General features: G+C 42.6%; 1 protein-coding gene across 2 annotated transcripts in view; it reads right to left on the bottom strand.

The window, feature by feature from the left end:
• Positions 1 to 25859, bottom strand: part of MAD1L1 (mitotic arrest deficient 1 like 1) — a 428013-nt gene that overhangs the window by 275142 nt on the left and 127012 nt on the right. For both annotated transcript variants that reach the window (XR_010988348.1, XM_068146670.1), the window contains exon 11: positions 15966 to 16110. Coding sequence is in view for 1 of the 2 variants with exons in the window: in XM_068146670.1 (XP_068002771.1) it covers positions 15966 to 16110 (145 nt within the window). In the remaining variant the exon portion in view is untranslated. The remainder of the gene's footprint in view (positions 1 to 15965; positions 16111 to 25859) is intronic.

Raw genomic sequence — 25859 nt, 5'->3', positions numbered from 1 at the left:
CCTAAACCTCCCCTGGTGCAGCCTGAGACTGTGTCCTCTTGTTCTGGTATTGGCTGCCTGGGAGAAGAGACCAACATCAGCCTGTCTACAGCCTCCCTTCAGGTAGTTGTAGAGAGTAATAAGGTCACCCCTGAGTCTCTTCTTCTCCAGGCTAAGCAATCCCAGCTCCCTCAGCCTCTCCTCATAGGGCTTGTGTTCCAAACCCCTCACCAACTTCATTGCCCTTCTCTGGACTCATTCCAGCAAGTCAACCTCCTTCCTAAACTGAGGGGCCCAGCACTGGACACAGTACTCGAGGTGTAGTGTCAAAGTAAGCAAATTTCAACACAATGGAAATGTAAAACCTCCAAACCAACTGAGATGGACAGCTGTGTACACAGGGCAAATCTTCAAGCCCCTCGGAAGCATGCAGGCCTGAAGCTGCACTCTGACTCTGCCCCAGCAAAGATTCAGGCTCTGAAAAGAATTAACACAGGTCCTCCACAAAACCCACGCTATTTTAACCAGAGAAGTGTGACAGAGGTACCTGAGTGCTTCAAGAAATTAAACTGCATTAAGGAGAAGACATAAGAAGACTAATAACAATAATAATCTCAGAGCTAGATATCCACCCACCGCCGAAATAACAAAGGTATTAACAGACAAAAGGAATAAAATGATTTATCATTAAAAATGGCTGTTGTATTGGGAGATGCTAGACAGCAGCCACTCTCCTATCTATTTCAAAAGAGGAGATAAGGCTGTTCTGAGAAATTAAGAGTCATTGGCAATGAAGTTTCACCTGAACAGTAAGAAAATTAGCTGGGAAGGTTCTGAATTACAAAGCATCTTTTTCAGCAGAGCGTAATGAGATAACGCAGAGAAAGATAAGCACAAGCTTTTGTTAAAGCAATTTAAATTGAACTAGTTAACAATTCTCTGAGAGAACTCAGAAGAGAGGGAACTAGTGAATGCAGAGGTTTGAAAGTCTCTAGAAATGACTGAGCACCCCTCAGTTTTAATCATTATGTGAGTCCAATACCTGTTGGTAAAAGCTGGCTAATGGAGGAGCACAGCGCTCTGCCTTGCCACAGAAAGCAATTAGCGACAGGCTGCACTGGGGATTAGAGCCAGAAGTTTCATTCAGTACACTTATTAGTGTAGAAAAACAGGGGCAAATAGCAAGATGTGTGCTGACAACATGAAATATTAATGTTAGCAGAGGCTAGAGACAAGGGAGAGGCATTCTGAAGCACCTCCAAAAAAATTAATAATGAGGGAAGAGCAAAGGCTGATAAGCAGACTGAGCACACACAAATGCAAGTTAATGCAAAATGAAGGGAAAAATATTGGATTTCATGCAGTGTGCACACAAGCAGCTTTTAAACCACAGTCTCCCAGGTATTTGATTTGGACACCCTTTGGAGCTATGATATTCCCATGGACCTGCCAGCAAGACATGGCCTGTGGAGAGGAGAGAAGGGACTCCAGCCTGTGCCTACAAACCAGACCACAACCTCCACAAACAAAACCACTTCAGCAACATGGCTCCAAGAGAAAATCTGATCCTTGGAGCAATGCAGGTTCACTGAAATGATACTAGATGCTTCCAAAACATGACAAGAGCTGGCAGGCATAGAAAATCAGTGAAAAGCTGATGCTAATAATGGGGCAGGTAGTGTCACAGAATACATACAGACATACTTTTGGCCATTGGAATGAGCTGCCCAGGGAGGTGGTGGAGTCACCATCACTGGAGGTGTTTAAGAGGAGACTGGATGAGGCACTTGGTGCCATGGTTTAGTTGATTAGATGGTGTTGGGTGATAGGTTGGACTTGATGATCTTGAAGGTCTTTTTCAACCTGGTTTATTCTATTCTATTCTATACTATTCTATTCTATTCTATTCTATCCTATCCTATTCTATAGCAAAGGACCTGCCCTATCTGAAGGAAGGTCATTGTCACACAGGCAAGGCACAGAAAACTGCATTGTGAGACTGGATAACAACAAATATTCTCAGGGAGAGATGCAATAAATATTGAACAGCTTTTCCACAGAACTCCTGTTTGACTTGGGCTCAGGTCTTCAACCATCTGATCTGACCGTCTGAGTTCCCCATCCTATTCTATAACTGAGATAATGGTGCTTCTCTATCTCACAGGAATGATAGAGGGGAAAATGCAACTCCAAACATCAAGTACCTCTAAAATGAGTGACGGTGTCATTGAGGTTCCCAAAATAGACAGCATTTAACCTTCATTAGTTGTTAACAGCTCTCATAAGTCTACCACGCATTGATATTCAGATATTTATAACACATCTAACTCCAGACCAAGCCCCAAGATAAAAAAAGAGAAAGGACATCCAATGTAACAAGAAGATTCCTCCCCCAAGACTTTCTTAGCACAACTTCTTGGGGGGGGGACATTGGCAAGGATAAAGCACTTATTGGTGTGGATGAATAAACGTTCTAAGTCCCAAAGATCACCCGGGGGAGCATCAGTCTTGCTTGTTGCACCTTAACAATGCAGCAAAGTGAGAAGAAACCATTTTTCTTAAGTTGCATTTGTATGAAGAATGTGAGCTCTCTAATTTACATACAATTTTATTAGTCTTACTTTCAGCATGTTAAAAGCCAATTATGAATAATAACTTTAGCTGCAGGTCACTGGGCAGCCACTCAGTCACATGGAGGCACAACCACCACCCATGCTCAGAACAGCTTGCAGGTTGTCAGCTGAAGACCATCCTAGGTACAGTGAATTCTCCATAAAGCAAGCAAAGTATGGTCCCATGCCTACCAGGCTGGGGTCAGCAGTAAGTCCTTTATCTTCTGGTATTGCTAATTCAGTCTGTGCATTGAGATGTTTTGGCCCCAGTTAAGAGATCAGTTCCTTCAGTGGAGCAGCTTGACATTAAAGCTAAACCTGTGTAACTAGTGGCTGACAAGGGGCAATCATTTCAAATTACTTTCTCCCTCGCCTTTAAGGAAAATTAATTCCATCAAAACGACCTCTACTGAGTCAGAAGTAGTGAATATACAAACCCTGACAAAGAAAACCCCAAACTCACCCTAACAAGCTGAAATATAAAAAGCCCTCTACAGACAGTCAGGGTAGTTGTGGCAGGAGACAGATTCAAGAGTCAATTTCACCTGGTCCCTCAGAGGGATTGAATAATTCCCAATGTTAGGAAGTGAACCCCAGCAGAGATCAGGACTCATGATGCAGAAGATGTACCAACAGCTGCAGCAGAAGGACCTTCAGAACCTCAGAACACACTATTCCATGTCCAGGCAAGGAGGAAAGTGAGGCAGGGGAGGTATGCACATTTACTTGCTTCAGTCTGCATTTCTGGTTTACTTGTGGCATCTGAAGGAAAGCATTGGATTTAGAACCTGTGTTTCACATTTGCAGGTGCCTTGAGAGAGTTAAATATAAAGCTGGCTATTATTTACAACTGTTCAGCATCCTCCTTAGGATATTTCCATGGGATTCAGCAGCTATCTTTTTTCCCCCCTGTCCTTTATGCAAGTAAAAAGCCAATACTGCAACGCAAGATCTGTGAACATAGCCTCAGGTTAACAGCACACATGACAAATTCATGTGCACAGATGTTACATAAGCAACACGTTGGCTCACACAAAAAGGAGGTGGTGGGTTCAAATTGCTTGGGGTTTTTGTCATTTCTCTGGCAGGAAAGAGTTCATTGAAAGCCTTTAAAATGTGATGAATATGCTTCATTACAAACAACTCACTGAGCTACCTGTGAACTCTACCTCTGTGACAGTTACACCTTAGGGAGAAAGCACAGGAACAAGCAGAACCAGCCACTCAACATCTCTTGTTGTAGCTCACATGTTCCAAGAAGAAATGGCCATTAAACTAAGTGGTGCTTTTCTGCTCAGGAGCGGAAAGGATTATTTAGAGGCACATGAAAGGAGGCAGCTCTCTTGCAGAAGGCAATCACCAAGGCTCTTCAGCAACACTGTGCCTGAAAGAGACACTGAGGCAGAGCAAGAGGAATATGTAGGTGCTGCTGCTCCCTGCTGTTTAGGGAGGACAAATAATGGCTCTGGGGAAAATGATTGTTTTGTGGCTTTGAACTGGGAGGGAAAAGGGAAAAACAAACAGATTAGTTGCTTGGTATTTTACTAGAAGCAAACAGAAGAGCTGAGATTTACTTAAAGGCTGGGGGTCTGGGCTAGATGACCTCCAGAGATCCCTTCCATCCCCTACTGTTCTGTGATTCTATGACAGGCAGAGTAAACTGGGGGTGGGAAAGAAACTATTTCCAGGGAGACCCTCCAAGCACCACGGTGTCAGAGGTTAGCCCAACCCCAGCCCTGCACAGGGGCTTTGGTCTGTGCTGGTTGAGGCCACACAGCCTCATGTATAGAACAGGAAAGAGAGAAGAAGGCTGAGAGAAGAAGGCTGATGGTCAGGGTTACAGCAGGTTAAAACAGGGAGTGGGAGAGATGTCACTGGAGTGACTATTGTCACTTGTTCACATTCCCCTCATGCAGAAGGTCAAAAATTCTCTTGCATGGCAGGTTTTGTTTTTAGAACACCTAGAGTGGTTCACAAGCATTTTTTTTCCCCTAGCACCAAACTCTTACCTATCTTATCTTAATAAACATCTTCATGTTGGAGAGGGATAAAAGGCATTTCGTTTTGATTTCATTCCATTCCCTGAAATTGCTTTTTTCTTTGGGCATTTTTCCCTTGCTGTTTGCTTGTGGTGGCCCTCACAGAGGGATAATGCAATAACACTTCTGACAAGGTCAGCTTTCCAATAACTCTGCAAATGGCATTTCCCAATGACAAAACAAGCACAGCTTTTCTTCTTTTGTAATTAATATAACAGAAATGTCAACCTGGAAAGTTGCTCTCCAAAGGTAGCACACTATCAACAGAAAATTAATCTTTTCTTCTTGTTTTGTAAGCCAGAACTGTGTCCTTGCCTGTAAAACTGAAAATATTATTTACATAGTACAACTACTGTTACAAGCACAAAACTAAATTGCTGCAGCTTGTGGACTTCTCTGAACAAAAGCCCCAAACTGAGAAGAGTAGGATTGCTTAAATTCCTACTTCAGACACTAGATCATTTTGAGAGCTGCACAGTCATTTTGCCAATTCATTTTGCAGATACCCTGGAGAAGCACACAGCTCCACGATGTGTGCACATGCTGCAAGAAATGCTACGTCACATCCATGCTTATCTTTAATTTAAGCACATGTTTAACCCACAGAATTCTTCTTCTCAGCTGCTCTCCCATCCAGGTAAGCAATAACAATCAGCTCTCAGTCCCAGGCCTGCTCGTAACCCAGATGTCTCCCATCTGAGGCACAGAAGAAAGGGTGCGGGACCATCTCCCAGTGGGAGGAAGCTTCTGCTGCTCAGAGGGAGAAATGGAGTGAGAATCCACTCTCCCTGAAAGGGGAATGAGTTCTTGGCACTGTCCCACAGAGGGACATGAAGGCATTGTTCACTGAAGGTTGAACCCATGAGGCTTCAGGCACACTGGACATTCACCTCCAAACAGATGTGCTTTGCGGTCAGGTAGCCCAAAGCTCTACCTAGAACCTGCTGCTTGTTGTAATCTGAATCTCTCCTGCAAATGCACACAAGGACAGTGAGCCTTGAGTCCTGTCACCCAAATATTCCTACGTTTAGTTTCCACAGCTCCTTCCATGCACATAGGACAGGAGAACATGAACTTCACAGTGCTATCAGGGTGGTGGAGAAAGTGAACAGAGGAAGCTGTACTCACATCTTGGGTGGAGCAAAGGGTGGAGGGGGGAAGAGTATTCAGCTGCAGCAGAACAACAGATCTTGCAGTTGCAGTGTGAGCTGTCAAAGTGAATTAGCAGAATGCAAACCTGTCTCTGAAATACACTTGCCATTGATGTCAAACCTGCCCCTCCAGGTGTTTGCAGCTCCTTGGTATGAGATCAGCACAAACCTTTTCAAACACTTGCAGCAAAGTGATCAGTTTTAAAATGTTCCCCCTTCCAATCATTTGCACTTCAACCCCTTTGCCTCAATTCCTTACACACATTCTTGTAACATCCAAAAATTATACTGACCAGAAAACCAAGTAGGGTGTAGTGTCCTGCTTCTCAGTGCTGCATATGGGAGCCTATACTTGGGATAGTAGAGCACTGGAATAAAGCACATTGCTCTTCCTACAGACCCAACACAGTGGCAAAGGGACAGCTTTGGAGTCCTCAATCTTTTCTCTTCATTACCCAGTGAACAGAAGGAGATTCAGACACACCTGCAGACAGAAATATTCAACCAAAGCTCTGCTTCCCTACACTTAAAATGCCACCTGGATATCCCATAGGGTTGTAGGTTCTTCCTGCATACAACCTCTACAAATCACAAGCATCTCATGAAAATAGTCCTCCTGACAGGTAGGAAGTTAAGGATTATCTTGATGTAAAAAGCATCTCTTCTTTTCCTCTCTCATGCTCACACTTCATTTACGTATTAATCCTCTTCCAAATTCCTGACTTCAATAAAGGTAGTGATATGTCTGGGGAAATCCCAAGGCTCTGATTCATACAGAGAGAAAATTAAGCCTCAGTTCCCCCACTGTCCCAAATTGCTTCCACACAAACAGGAAAATTTATGGCTAATGCTTCTTCACAGTTCTTGGTTTGGATGTCCCACACAACACTGAAAAACCCCAGCAGGTGGTCCACATAGTGAGAAACTAATATCATGATCTCATGGCATCAATCAGAGCTCACAACAGAAAACAGACCAATTCTTCAAAACTCCTGTACTTTTTATTAACCAGGGTTGTTGTCTCTGAAATGCCACCTAAGCAAACATGCTCATAAAGTAGGGAACAGTTAATTTTTCCTTGAGGCAACAAATCATAGCTCAAAGACCATTCCCACAACACTTAGGAAAAAAAAAAAATTCATTTGACTTCTAATATATTCAGCAATAAATTCAAGCAATGCTTGACCTGAGATGCTGTAAACACACACTGCACAAAATAGTGCTGCAGGATAATGTGCCAGGAGCAATCCAAACCTCCTCAATTCTCCAGACAGTCCTTCAGCTCTATAAAGATTTTTGGGTCTTCATTTGAAAGGACGCTCTGAGTGACTGGTGTCTGAGTAGTGCAGCTGTTCTTACCAGAGGCTCACATCACATGTTGAAATAAGCTACTGTGCAATTACTTAATTATCTCTCTCTCCTATCCTCTTCAACTTGAAGCAAACTCAGTTAATCCAGTTTTATGGCTGAGAATTAAAACAGAGAAGTCAGAGATTCAAAGCTGCAGTTCTAGTGGCAGCACCACCACTCTAGGAGGCGCAGATATTCATGCCTTCAAACCCCAAGTATTTGAGGAACAAAGAAATGAAAAACCCCCTTTTTGTGCAGCCTATTCTAGCTTGTATTTAAAAGCCTCCTGATGAAAGATCCTAAGTCTCTTGCCCTGTCCTTGGATGCTGCCCAAGCCCATGCCCAGCTACCTCACTTGGCTACCTCACACTGTTTGCCCTTCCCTTGCCTGCAATGTGCAGAAGTGAGGCTTGTTCCACCCAGCTGCCCAGAACAGTAATCCCCTCACTCCTCCCATATATCTTCCTGCTTGCTTCCCTGCCATATCCACTCAACCATCCTTCATAATTCAGGGCTGAGGAGCTAAGGAATAAATGTTACAGCACACACATCAAGGGAACTATAACTTTGAATTACCTGACCTGGGTGAGTTTAAATTCTCAGCCATAACATTGGATTAACCTAATTTCTTTTTATTGAATATTTTACCTTTAGAAGTCCTACAACCTTTTCTCTCAGAGAAATATGAGAACTGAAGGTCAAATAAATTCTTTTATGGGCATATTTCTAATTTTCATCATCTCACCTCTTAGGATTGAGTATTAATACCGAGTAAAGGTAGAACAAAAGCAGAATCCAGTCAGTATTCTGGGAGGGGTAAAAAGATCACATTTCTATAGCCCTTCAAAAATACCTCATAAAACAACACATAACTTTGCTGCATATTCTGAATTGTTATAATTTTCTTTTTTAAACCCTCTAAATCTTTGCTTAAATATAAACTGTCAGACATAACATCAATAAGAGCACAGAGGCTGTCCTCACGCCTCCACCTCAAAAGCGTCAGACACAAAGGGAGCAAGGAACTCTGTATTTTTATCATTGCAAGGTTTACTACATACATAAAAAGGCAAGAGAAAGAATTACACAGAACTGATTCCCATAAACTTACTAAGATAATTTTTATGAGCTCTTTCATACTTCTAAGAGGAAAAGGGAAGCAAAGGCCCACGAGTCAATTCATCTCCTGCCTGCAGGCTGGTCATTTGAAGCTAACATTCACCATTTCCATGTCAAAAGCCCTCAAGTGACCAAGCTCTGCTCTAACAAAGCATATCACCTTCATGCCTCTGCGGGACAAATTCCTATAGTTACCCATACAGGTACACAAAGAAGTTGAATACCCAAAGTCAGTGAAAAGGCAAATTTATCCACTAGCCATGAAGAACTAGGGCAACACCAAATCAAGGGCAGAAGATCTCACTGGTGAGGGTCCAGTGGAATACATGAAGGCGCAGGGAGGTCCAAACATCTGCAGTGCCCACAGCCAGTGAATGAGCTCAGACATCTCAGATCCAGAGATCCTTCCAACAAACGCAGACTGACAAGTCATGAAGTCAGGTTTTGAAAAGCTGGTTTGGAGGAGGAGAAGAAAGTGAGAATTCAACAGCTAGGCTACTTTCTTCATTTAGTAAAAGAGTGAGCAGCAAACCTATGGCCAAACCAGGCACAGCAGAGAATCTAGTGTCAAAGGAGGAAAACCAAGTAAAGCCAAGCATCTGCTCATCCGGGAGCTCGCGTCAGAAAACATTCATTTCTCCTGTCTCTCATAAACCTGCAGATCTCACTTGAGGACCTTGAATGTTTTCTGGTTTAAAGCTACTTCCTCCTTCCAAATAGCCTTTGTGCACCGCTTCAGAACTGCTACAGACAGCCTCTCCTCCAAGCCCATCGATTTCAGCTCTCCTTTATTCATTCGTTACAGAGAAATTCTGCAATTGTCTTAGTAAATGATATTAGCAGGCCTCGTGGAACAGCCTGTTTCAGAGGAAAATGGCTTGTACTCACTCTGCTCTGGAAGACAATTTCCATTTGCTTAATATAGTCATGATATTTTACCGAGGTAATTATACTCTTAGCTATCAGTAACAATTAAACTCTTAGACTAAGGTTGCTTAATAAAGGTCTCAAAATAAATAACACATTCCAAACAATATTTTTTTAAATGTCAAGCATGCAAAATAAGATCTTGCAATGAATATAATGGAGCACCACCAGTATAAATCAGCACAAAGTTAGTCATTGCACAAACCTCTGCAAAAACTTGCTGTTAGGGTATTGTGGGACTCTGCTCGGCATGCTGCAGAAAGGGCAGAGCAAGCACCGCAGATGGAACCGTTTCATTAAATGTTGTGACTGGTTTGTGAGGAAGACAGGCTGAAGCACCAGTACTGCCATGTTTCTATAGCTGCTGAGATGAGTGACTTGTGGAAAGCAGCGAGGCTGATAAAAATCTATATTTGTTATTTTCTGTTTTCTGTGGCAACGTCCATGAAAACCAGGGTCAGACCATTCCATTACGAGCTGAATAAAACCCAGAAGCAGACAAATTAGTGGGTGCAGACAAAGGAGGAAAAATCACTCTCAAACTCTGAGACCTAGAGGTATTTGAAATCAGGTCAATAGATCCTAGGAGGCTGTTACATATGAAAGGTCAGAGCAGGGTTTAACAGTCCTTACAATGCAGACTGGAAGATAACTAAGAAAGGTGAAGCAGACCAGTGACAAACACTTTAAAAACCCAACAGACAGGGAAAGTGCTGTCAGAATAAATATCTGCAGAATCTCCTTGCAGAGCATCCACTGGAGGCAAAGAGTGGTGCAGCAAATTACCTCCAACGCTGTTACATTTGGAAGGCAGCTGCCTGAGGTCCAGAAGGTGGTTTGGTGGATCAGGACTAAAACATGGCATAGGAAATACTGGGAGAAGTTACTTGGAAAAAAATCACAACAAATCTGGGTTGTACAGAAGGGAAAAAAAGAAAAAGGTTTAAATCTAGTGTTAAAAAAAGTCCTCCCAGAACTCTTTTTCCCTGAAGCACCTCCACCTCACAAGACACAAGGCTGTTAGAGGCCAACAAGAGCAAACACAAAATGTATTTTCTCAACCCCAACAGAAAATGTCTGCAGCAGAAGTCATCAAACCCCCAAATCCCACTTTCCTCCTCGCAAAGCTTAGCACGCTTTATTCAACAACCCCGACACTCCTGTGTAAACCATGAACATGAAGCTTGCAGAAAAGCTGCTACATGAAAGCATCTCCCTCATCTCTGACCTGTTAGTCCTCATCCTTTTAAACAGGCACCCCACCAGAGGAGTCTGGGAATTAAAATTCATGATGTTACTGGATAGTAGAAATTACAATTCAGCAGAGACCTATTCAAGCCCCCTGTACTCTGCAGGCAGCAATTACTGCTTTCTCTCTGTCCCACAGCAGTTAATGATCTTCTCTCTTCCCTTCCTATCTTCTCCCTCTGCCCATAACTACCACCAATCACCTTTTCTCTGCATTTATTTAACTGATTAATACAATCATGTTGAAATTAAAGGGAACTGTGCTCAATCTAAAAAGCTGTTGAAGCTCTTTCAAACACAGAATGCCTTGTCTCCCCTCTTCCTAAGCATGCTGGATGATCTTGTAGGTACCTCCTCACCTGAGAAAATTTGCCTTGCTGGATCACAGAAAAGGGAGCAGTGGAATCACTTTCTAATGTATTTATATGCAGGTGTGTAAAAAGGAAGATAACTTCTAGGGGGTTATAAAAATGTGAAGGGGAAACACGATGAGCAGAGCAAAAGGATTGGCAAGAGTCAGGCTGACAGCAGATAACAAATGCACGAGGAATGGCAGCACAGCAGGTGATGCACGAATAGTTGTGCTGCTTAAGTGATGCACATAGAGCCATAAAGCATTTTATGCTGTCCACCACAAACCCAGTTCTGCCCTAAAGCCACCACTGCTACCTGGATGCAGAGCCCAGGGTGCAATACTCCAAAGAAGGTCTGTTGTAAGGAATCTGTTTGACAGCGTTTGTTTTATTGCTGATATTTAAAGCTAGGTTTTTACACACATAAGAAAAAGGGTTAATTCCTCTTCTTTGATGAAACCCTCCAACTTTAAGATCCTTCCTCATGCTTTAAAAATCATCTGTCTCCTCAAAAGAACGCACAACAATGCAGACCCGATACGACAGAGCAGCCATCAGCATTATTTCAAATCTTTACTGATTACAAAACAAAGCAGATGGCAAATCAAGTCATGAACTCTGCATCTGCCATGCTTAATGAACAGTTTAATTACCCAGGCCCATTTCTGATGCATTTCTGCCACTCTCGGCTCTGGGAGTCGCTTAGATACTTTCGCACTGACTCCTGCGAAGATACCTCCAGGAACATGTGGTATGAACAGAGTCAGATGGAGCTGGTTAATCAATACTTGTTTAATCTCCAGCTTTTATGGTGATGGCCTAAATTACATCTCAATAGAAACAGATTTCTTATCAGATCATGTGATCTGGTTGAATGCTCAGGAAACAAAATGGAATTTTTCAGCCTCTTCTGCGGGCTGGGGAGTACCCAAAGGCAGACGACTGCACAGACGGGAAATAAACACGGCACAACAACATCCAGTACAATCAGCTCAATTCATTTGCTGTGTTATGCCTTATACAAGAGCAAGGGATGCAATTAGGACAGTCTACATGCACAAAGCCTACCAAGTTGAGAAGCAAATTGGACTCATTTGGGATAAGTTGCAAGAAGCAAATGAAACTGGACTTCGCATTTTGAGTTCTTGCATACGCAAACAGGCAAAAGCTTCGTGTGAAGGATCATGCATCAACTGCAGCCAAGGAGGGGGGTTGGTTTCTGGTCAAGTCCACTGCATGTAGAGTGGGATGGTTCCTTCTCACTTTGTGCAGTCACATCCACCAGCTCTGTGCACAGAAGTAGCAACTGTTTTAAGAAGTCATTGAACTGCATGCATGCAGGAGAATAATCTGGCAGATCTGAACCCTAACAGCAACCAAAAAACAAATACAGCTAAGGGCTGATTCCAACCAGGTCAAATCACACCAGGAGAAGATGAGGTGACCACACTAAAAAGAGCCATGCAATCCAACTTTTGGCCTTCCCCATCAGAGGGCTTTGGGAATTCTTCAGTGTGCCTTTATTGCTTTACTCTAACCTTACTTCTCCCGTGCAAGGTTCATTTGTGCCTTCTGAAAGCTGCCCTCCTGAAACAAACAGACCAGAGCTTGCTTTCCTCTAAATACTGACTCAATCAGCTGCCTGCACTCATATAAGGATTTTCAGAATGGTTTTTCATTTTGGGAGACCTCCATGTAATATAAAAGTTCCTTGGAGATCCAAATTTTAGCCCTTCAGTAGCAGAATTGCCTGGTTTTAATAAGCCTACTTCATAAACGAAGACCAGGAACTGTGTGCAAAGCTCTCAGAAAAAGAAATACAGGCTTAAGGATAACACAAAAGTCAAATACAAACCTGTGTAGCTAAACATGGCATTCAAAGCTAATACACCAGTAAATCAAACAGGAAAAAGGGCAGAGGTGGACTAGGTCTTTCCTCAGCATTTCGGGTATCTCCCACTGCTGCTGTATCAGAAGTACCTCAGGTAACAAAGCAAAGATTAAAAATCTCCCTGAAACTCTGAGCAAAGCTGAGGCAAAAAGACAGCACAACAGACAGCAAATCCAGCCAAGTGGATTTCTAGAAGAGCAACTGAACATATCCCTTCAAACATCAATTTCTTTTTCATCACCTTAAGTGAATAGAGTGACCCTCCAGGAGGCAACTTCAAGCCATCAATGTCTGAAAGCCTCTAGGGTGTCCAAATCTAGTCTTGTGTTTCACAGAAAACATGTAGATCAGAAAACTTAAGTACTGCCCTGATTTACAAGGACATATGGGGGAAATCAATCAACTAACACATTCTAAACAGCAGTTTATCAACAGGAATAACCAGGATGCAGCTCCTATGCCAGCCTACTGTCAGAGGTGGAACTGACTGTGCTGGACCACTGCACCAGTATGGCCAAGACTGGAGAATGCTGCTCTTCAATTCTGCCAGGGAAGAGAGATTTGTAGTGAATTATCAAGCTATCCAAGGCTGGCAATTGTGCCAACTCCAAACAGTAAACCAACTGGAAAGGCCCATGAAAGGTCAAGAAAGCCCAAAAGATGCAAATGAGGTGAAGGAGCAAGCAATGGAGGGAGAAGTTGAATGCACTGAAATGGAAATATGAAAGCAACCAAGAAAAGCCAGAGACTGTGGCAAGCAGAAAATGAACAAGGCTGAAGTAGAGAGACAGGCAACCTGTGACAGCCTGACAGTACTGCTTGAATCTTGAGGAAAAAAATTCAATAGTCCTGCAACTAAACTCATAAGGAATCAGAGCAGCAAAACAAGTTGCTCCTGAAGAGATTACATTTACTACTAAAATAATAGGTACTGGTGTTATTAAATGAAGAACAGCTTATCATTTGGTATTGATCTTTTACACCAAGCATATTGAAGGCATGAGACTTCCAGGTTACAGTCTGAGCCCAGGGAAGGGATAGCTATTAATGCATTAAACTTGGACCATCAAAGACATCTGGTGCCTTTCAATCCTTATTTGCCCAGATTCCCTGCTCTACTAGAGGGTCAAATGTACACAACTGCAGAAATCACACTATCAAAAGCAATAGCAAGTCAATCATATATATAATAGTCTCCCCCAAATTAGATTTTCACAGTCTCTTATTTAACAAGACAAAGATTCAATAGAGAGAGCTCATCTCTTCCTTTCTCAAATTACATAGAAGCACACTGTGCTCCTGATGCCACTAATTAGATGATTAAACACCATTCTAGGTGATATGCTTTCAATGTAAAATAATTATTTTTAACAGGCAATGTATTTGCTCAATCTCATTTTAAATCACAAAATCATACTTTTTTAATTAAATGAAATTCCTCCTCCTGATTTTGCATGAGAAGAGCAACCAGTGAGAGGAACAGTGCCTAGGATAGATTGCCCAAGTACCATAATGCACATTCTTCACAAAGGACACCCTGAGCATTCTCTGGGTGGAATATAAATTTTCAGAGAGCAGCAAAGTCTTTATTCCTTTAAAACAGGTCAGTTGAGGAATGGTTGAGCACATTGAGTTTATTTGCCATGGTCTGATGAAGAATATTTCTAACTTACCTTCTACTCCTCTTCAGGGGGAGGACAGCAAACAAAGCAAAGGCTCTGCCTTTCTATATAAATTAGGGTACAATTCATTACCTGACAAAGTACTGCTGGCTTTTTGTCCAGCACTTAAAGAAAAGTAATGATATTTTGTACTCTACCACCCACAAAACATGTTTCTGCTGAGCACTGGAAATAAGTTAACAAAGGGAATAGTTCAGAAACCATCTGAGAAACTTCCTTCAGGGCTGAGCGGCCCAGTGCAATGCTAGACAGCTGAGAAGGCTGTAAAGGAAGGATTTTTAACAGGTTCAGTATCCACCTGTCTCCTATCCAGCTGTGCCACTGCCAAACTAGAACACTGTGGAGGTCTGTCTGCTGCTGGGAGTATTAGAAATACTGAGGAGATGAGAAGCTTTTCCTGTTTCCATGGAGAGAGTTTGGTCCATCCACCCTGATTGCAGTGCCTACCTCAGCATGAAGCAGAAAGAACTGCTGTCATTTTTCTCTTCACATGTGTGTGACACTCTGTGGCATCAAATTCTGCAGCCAGAAGATCTGATAGAATATCCTCTTGTAAAGTGGCTGCTTCATGCTTCAAGAAGCTCTGCTTATCGTACCATATATCACAGCTTCTTTGGCTTAACAATGACATGGAATAACATAGAATGGGGTGCAGCACAATTAAAATTGATCAAAATGCTTTAGTTGACACCGAAAATTAAAGCCTACAGCACAAGCAACACAACAGCTCTCTTCCCTCTTGCTCAGATGCTCCCATACCAGCATCTTTTCTCCCTGCATGGAGGGATGTGCCTGCCTCCCTCCTGCCCTGAGTGAGTCTGACCTTATGCACACACAGCAGCTTATTTACGTGAGCAGCTTTTTAACATCAGTGAGATTGCTCAGATGAGTGAAGTTTTGTAAGGAGTACTCTTGGAAAGTGAAGTAGCTATCATTCTGACTGCAGAGAGTTATTATTCCCTTTGGGGGAAGAGCAGCCTCAGAATTTAATATAAAGTTTTCAATGCTCTACAGACTTCAAAATTATTGTATAGAATTTCATCACGAGAGCATACCTGATAGAGGATAATGCAGACCTCTTTGATATATCCTATAGAAAGAATCTTAAAAAGCATTTTCAATTTACTGGTCTACTGCCTGCCATTACGTTGGAACAGACTTCCAGTGTAAGAGGAAGGCGAATCTCTTACTCTCTGTAAATTGTTTTTCCACAGGAACAGTTGACAAGGTGCCGTCGTTTTGTTCTCTTTAGGGAAGGAGGCGATGCAGCCAAAGCCATTATAAATTCCCTTCGGTGGCTCAAAACGCTCCAGTGACAACATGATTCAATTCTCTGCCCTTGCACAAATGCCAAGCCTGAGACCAAGTCACGTAGCTCCAACATAGCACGGGCCCCCCAGGGGGGAAACACAAGCAAAACCCTAGGATGTGCTAGCACTTTTATTCTAATGCAGTCCTAAAGTTTCATACCTCTTACAGCACACACCCAGCAAAGACCTCCATAGCACCTCTGTAGCACCAGTTACAGAGGTGAACAAAGAAGAAATAACAAGGAGTGCACCTGGAGGAAAGCAATAAGCTTACAGGCTCTTCAAACACAATCTGGAAACCCACCTTGGTGAGCAGCAGCACACGTTTCTGCAGCCGCCTGACCAGCGCTTCATGCTGCTCACGTTTCTTCTTCTCATCCAAGAGCTGGCCCTGAATCCGTAGCATTTCCTCCTGCAGCTGCTGCCGGGCCTTCTCCAGTATTCGTGCACTAAGAGAGATAAGACAGACCTGTGAGAACTTGACCTCTGCCTCTTAGTCAGATCAGAAAAGCCTGAGAGGAGAAGCAACACCACGATGCCAGGACACCGGGGCTGGTGCCACTTCATCTTATGGCTGCACCACTGGAAGCTGAGGAGCTGCAGACTCACTATTAGCTGTTTCCAGAAAAGAAAGATAAGAGAGAAGCAGCATCTCAGTGACAGCCTCCTTGCTCAGCACCAGTCAATTACAGGAATTTCATGTATACAAAGCATTTAAATAATTGCATATCTATTTCAAAATCAACCAGTTTGCCTTTGAGAAGATGCCTTGTTTTCAACAAACACACGATCTTGGGTTCGACTGCATCTTTTCATGGTTTTTTTTAACAAAGTAGAAGTAAAGCTGAGGTTTAATGTGATCAGCTTTGACAGACAGATAACACTCAGCAAGTAATTATAGCCACCACCTGCACATTGCTCTTGCCAGCAACCTATATTGGAAGAGAAATGTCTTCTGAGGCCAGGTGATTAGCACTCCTTTCGCAATATGGACACGATTCTCAATTAAGCCAGAATAGCTTGGTCCCTTTTCTTCTCAGCTCTCTGTGCAGCATGATGTGGGGATGCACAATTATCCATGCATTCCTAGAGAAGTTCTTCATGCATGCCCTTCAGACACTCAGTCTACTGCTGGGACAAGAATGGACAGCTGTTCCAAGGCACACAACGAGCGTCTCATCACAGATCAAGTGTGCTGGCAAAGTACTTGATCAGTAACAGAAGAGTGAAATAATCCTTGTGACTGTTATGAGTCAGTTCATAATTTAAGTTTGACAAGTTTATCCAGGCCTGCACTAGCTCTGAGTATTGACAGAGTGAGTGGGACATGAAAAAAAACCAACAAAATTATTACACACAAGTCAAAAACCCTCAAGCAAGCGAGAAAGATCAAAATCAAATTCTCTGGCTTACTCAGGAACAGATGATCTTTGCTTCTCTGATGCTGAAACAACATTGGGACATTTCCAAGTGCTACAGAGGAATATTCTTTACCATTCTAATTAAAATAAAAGAACTAAAAATGCTTCCCAAGAAAATAGCACTATTGCCAAGGTACCATTTAGACTGATCTGAAAGGCAGAGCTGTCTTACAAGACACTCTTAGCATGAATCAAGTACATCCTGCAGTGCCAGGTCACCAAATTGTACTTAGGAAATTGCTGAAGGAATTCACTAAAATCCCCAAACAGCTGTCCTTTTACCTCAAAACTCTCCTCCTTGAAGAAAAACATACACTTTAAAACACTGGATGAACTAGAAGCCTGTTTAAAGGTCCAGTTCAATTTGGAACCATTCACAGACCAATTTAATAATCAGGGTCTGTGATACACTCTCTCCATTGCTGTATTCAGATGGGAAAGTTCATCAAGAGGGCTTCAAATCTGCATTTGAAAATGGATAATTTCATTACCAGTGCACCATTACTCCCTTGGTTCTCTTTTAATTAATAGGTTAAACAGGGAACCTGTGCCTGAGAGCAGTATCTGTGGTGATGGAACACAAAAGCAGCACCAGCCTTGAACTGGATACTCCCTTCCCCATCCCTACCTCAGCAAGCATCTCAAATTCATTCTCATGGACACTTAATAGAAATACTGAACAATGCAAAAACTCTACCAGACAGGCAGCCAAGAAGTCATTACTTGCAGTGTACAAACCCTACACCATTCAGAAGCTACAGCTGCCAAACTTTAAAGCTACCCACCACTGCCCTCCAGCCCATCCTTTTGTTAGAGGGTTGCCTCTTGGCACACTCTATCTGTGCACTGTGCTCACACCTCAGCTGCTCACTCTCTAATACAACATCCTACACCTTAAACACCCCTTCAGGGGCCATTCAGGCTGACAGCCATTACCAGTAGATGGACACAACTTGGATGACATCTCAAAATGGGACAGCAAGACTCATCACAGCATGTCTCCCCAAATCCTTGACTTAAAACACTCATCCCCCTTCTCCATGGGGCGTGTGCTACACCAGACTTTATGTCACTGCATACCTGTCAGGCTACCAAGTCTGCTACAGTTCAGCCTCACGTACAGGGTAGAATTAGACCAGGAAACCTCAGCTATTCACTTAAGATGCATCAGAGTTTGTTCAACTATACTCTTTTTAAAGCATCAGGTAAATATGAGTACAAAAACCTCATCAACTGTGTTAGAATCAACTAAATCACATCACAGAAACCTTACTGCAAGTACTGTTTTCTATCAAGGAAACTTATCCTGATTAGTGTCAGAAGAGAAGTAAATAATTGCAGAGATTAAATACTACAAACCAGCCAGAATCTCACAGTTTATTATTGCAAAACTTTTTGATAGGACAGTGGGAGAAATCTTTCTTTTCCATACCTCCCAATATTGTGACCTATTTCCCTAAATGCTGAGTGGACTGATGGATTATGATTGAGCTGACATTCACAAAGGAAAATGAGGTACGTGCTAGGTCTCCTTCTTGAAATAATGAAAAGCATTTGAGTTTCACATCTCCTGGAGAGCACAGACATTCAGCCTCATACACACCTCTTGAACTAGGTTGGCAAATGACTGCTTCAAAGAGAGACAAATAGGCAATTTCCTCAGCCATGCCATGGTGTTTGGAAAGAACAGCACCATCTGTTTAGATTTCAGCCTCAGAGCAAATGTGATGTTAATGCACATAAAATTTAACTACCAGAGATGTCTATGAGAGCAGAAGCAATACTCAAGCTCTCTGGACTGACTCTGTTACCATAGGTTTCCTTACTACAGGAAGCATGAAATCCAACTGCCTTACAACTCTCCACATCACACCAAAGCAAATTATTGAGATCCTTTCATCCTCTCTTAGGACTTATACATAATTCTTCCAGAAACTGCACCAAACACAACATAAACTGTCTCTGTGAGGAAAAAAAACCAACAATCCCAAGAGAAACTTACAGACCTTGTTGACACAAAACAGGATTTGAAAGTAGGCACCCAGCAGCAAATGTTGTTCGAGTCAGATGTAGGCACTCTTCTTCCACGCTGGTGACACCTATGGCTTTGAAAAACCTAACTGCTCCCTCAAAATGAGCACTGAAAAAGTAAAATTGGCCCAAAGTTCTGTGTCCAACACAAGCCTAAAGAAAAACTGGCATTTTTCTTAAACCTTGGCAAGTTCAAAGCAAAGAGAAAAAGTCATTTCTGTTTATCAGCCTATTAATGTCCCCTGTTCCACAGCTCAGTGAATGACATGCCAGCATCTTACTGTTCTGAGCTATTGAGACTCTTCATATTCTGCTCTGCTCTCCTATAATCCACTTTAATGCAATCTTAATGATAAAACTTCATTTTCCAGAATGTTCTTTGAAACACTGAGAACAATGACAGCAGAGAGTGAATACTGAAGCTGTAAGATACATTTTAATAATCTCCTTTAAAAAACATTACAAAAGCAGCTGATAATTTGCCCCCACTCTCAATGATCCATGAAACATTATTTTAAGCATTCCATCCTTTCAGTAACCAAGTTCCCACCTCAGAGGCACTGGGGGAAAAAAACAAACAGAGGAAGCAAACAGCATGCCAGAACCAGTCTGTATCTCAACTGAGAGGAAAACAAGAGGTCCACAGCGGCAGAGAGACAATTAGAAGAGCAACACTGTCTAGGTCATGTTGCAACTCGGGAAGAGATGAGACACTTGCACATACCAGGACCAACTGTCAGAAACTAGGATCGTATCAAAGAGAAAGCACCAAAAACCAGACAGCGTGGATGGGGAGAACACTGAAGATGCACAGAGGGAAAACACAATGACAGTGCTGTTGCACAAATACAACAGCAAAAAAAAAGAGACATGCTGCAGCTATCAACATCTTCATGCCAGAGTCCAAACCAAAAAGGTTAGCACACGAGCTAATGAGGCAAAAAAGAAGCAAGGGAAATTGTTTTGTAGCGAGACATTTGCATGAAGCAAGCAAAGCACACCCATTCCTGAGGCTTTACAAATTGCAGCCTTCTCAACATACCAAGACATTTACAGACTGTATACACAAAGATATAAACCACACTGGAAAGTGAAAAATAGAGAGCAAAAACTGAACAAAAATGTTGTTTTTCATTCCAGTTCTTCTCTCCTGGGTTTTAGAAGCCAGCATGAGGGCATAAGTAGCAACAGGGTAGCTCCAGCATGTCTTCATGTTGTTCAATGGAGAGCAGCAGAACGTTTCTGTCTGTGCCCTTCCCTCAAGGCTCCTTCCAACCTCCAATTTGTGGCCTCTTCCCCCTTCAGCCTCTGCCTAACCTGCCTCAACAAAGCTACCACCATCAGGCATGGGAATTAAAAATGAAAGAGTGAAGGGAGGAGATAATGACAAATAATAGTCTGGGGGACTGGACACAGGAAAGAAAAGGTGAGGCTGTAAATCCAGAAAACTTCCATCTTATGTTAAAAAGGAAAAGAAAAAGATCTATTATAAACTACTGCTGAAAAGACAGATGGGAGCCCTGAGAACACTGCTGGAGACTGGAGCTGCCTAAGCTCATAAATTAAAGGCAGGTAAACTAGAAAAACAAACATCAGGAAGGAGGAGATGGGTTTGGTGCTACAAGTATTTCAGCTCCAAAGTCAAAGGTCTGGGTGCTAACTCTTATTAACATCAGATTGTTTGGCATCTTATTCTGCTTCATTGCTTCTTCACATCCAGGACTGTGAAGGTACCTGAGGCAGTAGGATCCATCCCAGCTCTCAAGCTCTGTGCTGCTACTGTGAGGTGTACAAGGGGGGTCTGTGGAGGACAGCATCTTCCTTTTAGCTCTTATTTGCTTCTACATTCAGTGATGCAAAATATTAACATCTTTAGTGGAAGTTATCACATGGGCTGTATTTTATTCAAGGCTTTAACTATGCTTTGTGGAGAGTCAAACAAAACACTGCTACAGAAAATACTACACAAAACAGTCTACAGAGACTCAGCAGGAAAAGTGAGCAGGAAGCTTTCTTCTTGCTATTTATCTTCCCCAAAGTCCTCTGCAAACATCTGCAAACTTTCTCTCACTTCACACTTTGTATTCTCTCAAAGACCTTTTATATAACTCCCCACCATCAGGCTTCCATAAATCACAAATCATTCAAAGATAAGCAGTTCATACATCATGCTGCTGCTCTACATACAAGGAAGACTGAATCTATAATGAAGGAACAATATAAAGAGAATTATTTGACTAGTGTGGACAGATGAAATGGGCGAGAAGCAGACAGGTGTTTGGAGCTTTGATGGCACAATGAAAATACATTTTATCATCGAGACTATTTAATTTTACTCTCCAGCTAGCAACATAAGCATCAGGCTCAGAAATGCTGTTCCTTCCAAGTGAACAGTTACAGAACAGAAATAACACAAATTTGATGCCCCAGCCCCAGTACAATAGCCATAATTGACTGGCAGGAGATAGGATTTACTCAAAGAAATTCACATCAGGCACCCTCTGCTACCTTTCATTAGGGAGTCAAACACTGGCTGCAACACACGTGGCCTTGCTGACCCCAATAACCCAAAGGAACCAAACCCAGGCACACTGCCAAAACCAGGATCAGAATGCAAGGGCCAGTGAAGGCTCCAGCTGAACAGATATTTAATCAGCCACTTGACGTCAGCTTTACTGTCACGCTAATAAACATGTTTTTCACATCCACCAGCAAGACGAGAACGAATGCAATATCTTAATTAATAAATGAGAGACTTCTGTGGTTTGATTTGGTTTTAAGTTGAAACATGAACAGCTTGTCAAATATATCCCTCACTTAATTCTGGGATGTAAAATATTTCAAGGGTGAGAGAACTTCGGCATAAATATCCTTTTCCTAAGCCTCCAGACTTGAAATGTTCATTAGGGCAAAGCTTCTGCTGAAGGCATTTAGGTGGTAAATAAAACTTTTACTGGTATTTAAAAGCCACTGAACCCACATTGCTTGTTGCATGCTTACTAACTTGGAAATGCTGCTGTCTTCAGTAACACTGGCTAGAGGAGAAATCAGGCTGATAGTTAAATGCACCAAGTGATTTATAAGAGCTTATGTAGGACAATCTATTAAGGGCTTTCAGTACATCCAAATGCTCATGACTCTGTTCCGAATCAACAAGTCAGACACATCCTGAGCAAACCAATTCCCTTTGCAGTGCTTGGTAGAGAAGCAAATACTGAATGTTCTTAATAAAATGCAAGTAATTAAAAAGCAGGAGTTAAACCCAACAGTCCTCTGTGATTACTAACACAGCATATAGCCTGCACAGCATGTATCATCTATCTCTGTGTCATTATTTTGTATGTGGCATTTGGCAATTATGGAGGACTGCCTATTTTTAAAGAGCACTCACTGATAAGGATTTTCCACTCCCACTCTGAGATAAGAATAATCCCCCCACCTCCCTGTACCAGTTTCAAGTGTCATTCCAGCACTGCAGAGAACAGGACTACAGCAATGCCTCCTGACCACAGCTCCATACACCAAACTGAGCCGAGATGTTGACCAAATCGTTCAAAATGCATCAGACTGAGTTGTGAGGAGAGCATCCCCACTCTGATTATTTCAATGAGAGAGTCATGCTCTTCTGGTCCCTTTGCAGGTCCTGTTTTCCGCTCTTCCAACAACCTTGGCTGGTGAGGAAGGTCAGCCTGTAGGAGGTACGTCAGTAAGGAAACACCTGGAGTCTTCGGTGCCTGTAATGGGTTGGGGCAAACCCCCTCCCCACCACGGGCAGAAACAATGACTCAGACAAAGGGATTGCAAAAGTGATGGAAAGTTTAAATAGAAAAACAATTTAAAAACAAACACCAATGAAAGCTTTACAGAGAACCACAAGCACCGTGACAAAGAGAGATCCCAGAACATACCCAAGAACATCCCATCCCCACCTGGGGGTACACCCAAACCCCCCCCAGGGCTCTTTCCTCCTCCCCAACCCAGCCTTGGGCCTGGGCAGGCCCAAGGGAGGTGGCTCACACCATTTTACCTAGGCTGCAGCTGGGGATGAAAGAGGAAGTGGAGACCCCGCATGGGCATTTTATAGGGCAGCAGGGCATTATGGCAAATGGAATACCTGCCTGTGACCACCCCCTGGGCTGGGCCCACCCGTAGAGACCTCCCAGGTGTGTTCTGTGCAGTGGCATCCGGGCCAGCACCCAGCCTAAACCACCACAGTGCCCAAAGATGGCAAATGGGTGCTCCCTTCCCCATCACATCCCACATCGGCTTGGAACATTCATCTTGCTCCTCAGCAAGGAAGCAAAATACTGGAGAAAGGGAACTGTCACAGGAGGGAGGAAAACAAACAAACAAGCTCCCCCCCCAACCACCCCTGCCAATGCAAAAAAAATAAAGCTCCAGGAGGAATTTTGCAAGAAAGCCTTTTCCTCCAGCCAGGATCCAAGCATCCTCTCTGCAGCTGGCTTTATTTACATCATCTCATTCCAATTCTAAATGCTTCAAAGGGTTATTACACTTTTTTTTTTTCCCTTGAAAACAAAAAATGACAACAACTGAAACAAAACTGGGAATGAGAAAACTCAAAAGATTGAAATAATTACTAATCAAAGCAGAGGCCTGTATATGGGATGGTGAAGTCACTGGCCAGCTCTACCCAGTAATTTCTCTTCATGTCAGCTCTGATGAGTTTTATATTTCTAACATTTCATCAATTTGAATCACTAAATTCAATTTGCATTCACAGATAAACAGAGAGGGAATAATAAATACCCTCATCTGACCTTGAAGTGTGAGACAGAAAATTGTCCTCCATGATTTCATTTCAATCTGAACCATAATGAATAATGCAGTTGGCCCCATCAGTAACCAATCCATAATTACACTTGTGGGCTGGGAGAACTCGTGGCCGTGCTGAAACACGGGGAAGAAAGTCAAAGCTTCTCACTCTTTTTTGTACCAGTTGTCTTCTGCTTCTCCCTCACTAGAAAGATGAACCCTCCAACTCTGTCCTTCCTTACTGACTCCACTCACCCCCAAATATACAATTCAAGGATTTCAATGTCTCGCACAGTCAAAAGTGGGAAACGAGATGAGGGCACTGTGGAGTTCACAGTATCACAGTATAACTAAGGTTGGAAGAGACCTCAAGGATCATTGAGTCCAACCTATCAACACAGACCTCAGGACTAGACTATGGCACCAAGTGCCACATCCAATCTCCTCTTGAACACCTCCAGGGACGGTGACTCCACCACCTCCCTGGGCAGCACATTCCAATGACGAACGACTCGCTTGGTGAAGAACTGTCTCCTCACCTCGAGTCTAAACCTCCCCTGGCACAGCTTGAGACTGTGTCCCCTTGTTCTGGTGCTGTTCCTCCACCCAATCCAGCAGCACATGCATTGTAAAAAGACTCCCATCAATACTGTACATTCAGCAAGAATTCTGCCTCCAGGCAGCTGTCCAGTCACAGACCCAACTCTACAGCGACAAAGCAGAGACAATTGGTGACATCAACATCACCAGTGACTAAGAATACTTCCAGTTTCTGTTATACATTCATACCAACACTGATCATAAGAGCAGAAAAGTTGTCTGAAAACAGGAAGTATGAGAGCTGAGAAGCTCTAAAGGATAAAGTAGTGATAAAGAGGAGTGGGAAATAAGGAAAATTTGCTTGAATTAGGGACAGGAGTAGGAGAATAGTTGAGCTGAACCAACAAATAAATCTGCTGCAATTCTAAGCTTTTGACAGTTAGATAATAGCTTATCTTAATAAAATAAAGAGGGTCAAAGTGTGTAGATGAGAAAAACAAAACATTAAACCCTCCACTGCCATATAACAAGTGAGCCCTCACAGACTCGTGACTCATTACAGCTTCGTGAAGGTTCTGCAGATCTGTTTCAAATGACCTTTACCAATGAGACCTCATTCCCAATGAGCATTACCATATTCCAGTGGAATGAGTATTGAAATGAGTATTGTATATTACTGTGCAGTCACTTGCCTTTTTTTCCCTTTACTATCTGAATGTATGACAACCTAAATGAACTTACAGAAACACAACTGTCTAAAAGATCTCTTGCAGAACAATTCAGCAATGGACTCTCGCTAGAATCCATGGCTGCAGCTCTGTATAAAAGCATCAGGATTTTGTCTGTGAAAACCCCTTTAGGTTATGTGATAAAAACCTGTCTAGGCTTTCACCAGGGACTCAGAAAAGAATTCCTAACAGATACTTGTTGACAACAAATAAACCCAAACAATTAAGTACTACCCCCGAGCACTTACCCATGGGACACTGGCACAGATAAAAGTAAAGGAATGGCTGAAAAGTCACTTAGCTACCTATATAACAAGCACTCCAACAGACTGCTGTTCTTGGCTTTTCTTTCTCACAAGCACCAATTTAACTTCATCTCAGATCTGCCTCCCACCTGCTCTGACTCAACTCAAGTCAAAGTAGTGTGCCATGATCCAAGCCGTACTAAGCACAGCATTGTAACACGCCTGTTAATCATTAAATGCAAAATACAGAAGCATATTAAGACTGTAAAGGCCTTAAAAATTCCACAATCAAATAACCTGACCTGTAGCCATGAATCTCTCAAGTGCCACCGTGTCTTTGGGCATAAACAATGTGACATGGTAACATGACCTTTTCTACCATGCTCTAATAACGAATTAGGACTTGCTGCTAACTGCATCTGTTTTCCGCAGGATCTCTGCCTCATTTGCTGCAGAA

This window comes from Melanerpes formicivorus, unplaced genomic scaffold, assembly GCF_026170545.1.
Source record: "Melanerpes formicivorus ecotype bairdi unplaced genomic scaffold, bMelFor1.0.p_v2 SCAF_14, whole genome shotgun sequence".
NCBI classification, from domain to species: domain Eukaryota; kingdom Metazoa; phylum Chordata; class Aves; order Piciformes; family Picidae; genus Melanerpes; species Melanerpes formicivorus.
This window is presented reverse-complemented; position numbering and strand designations above follow the sequence as displayed.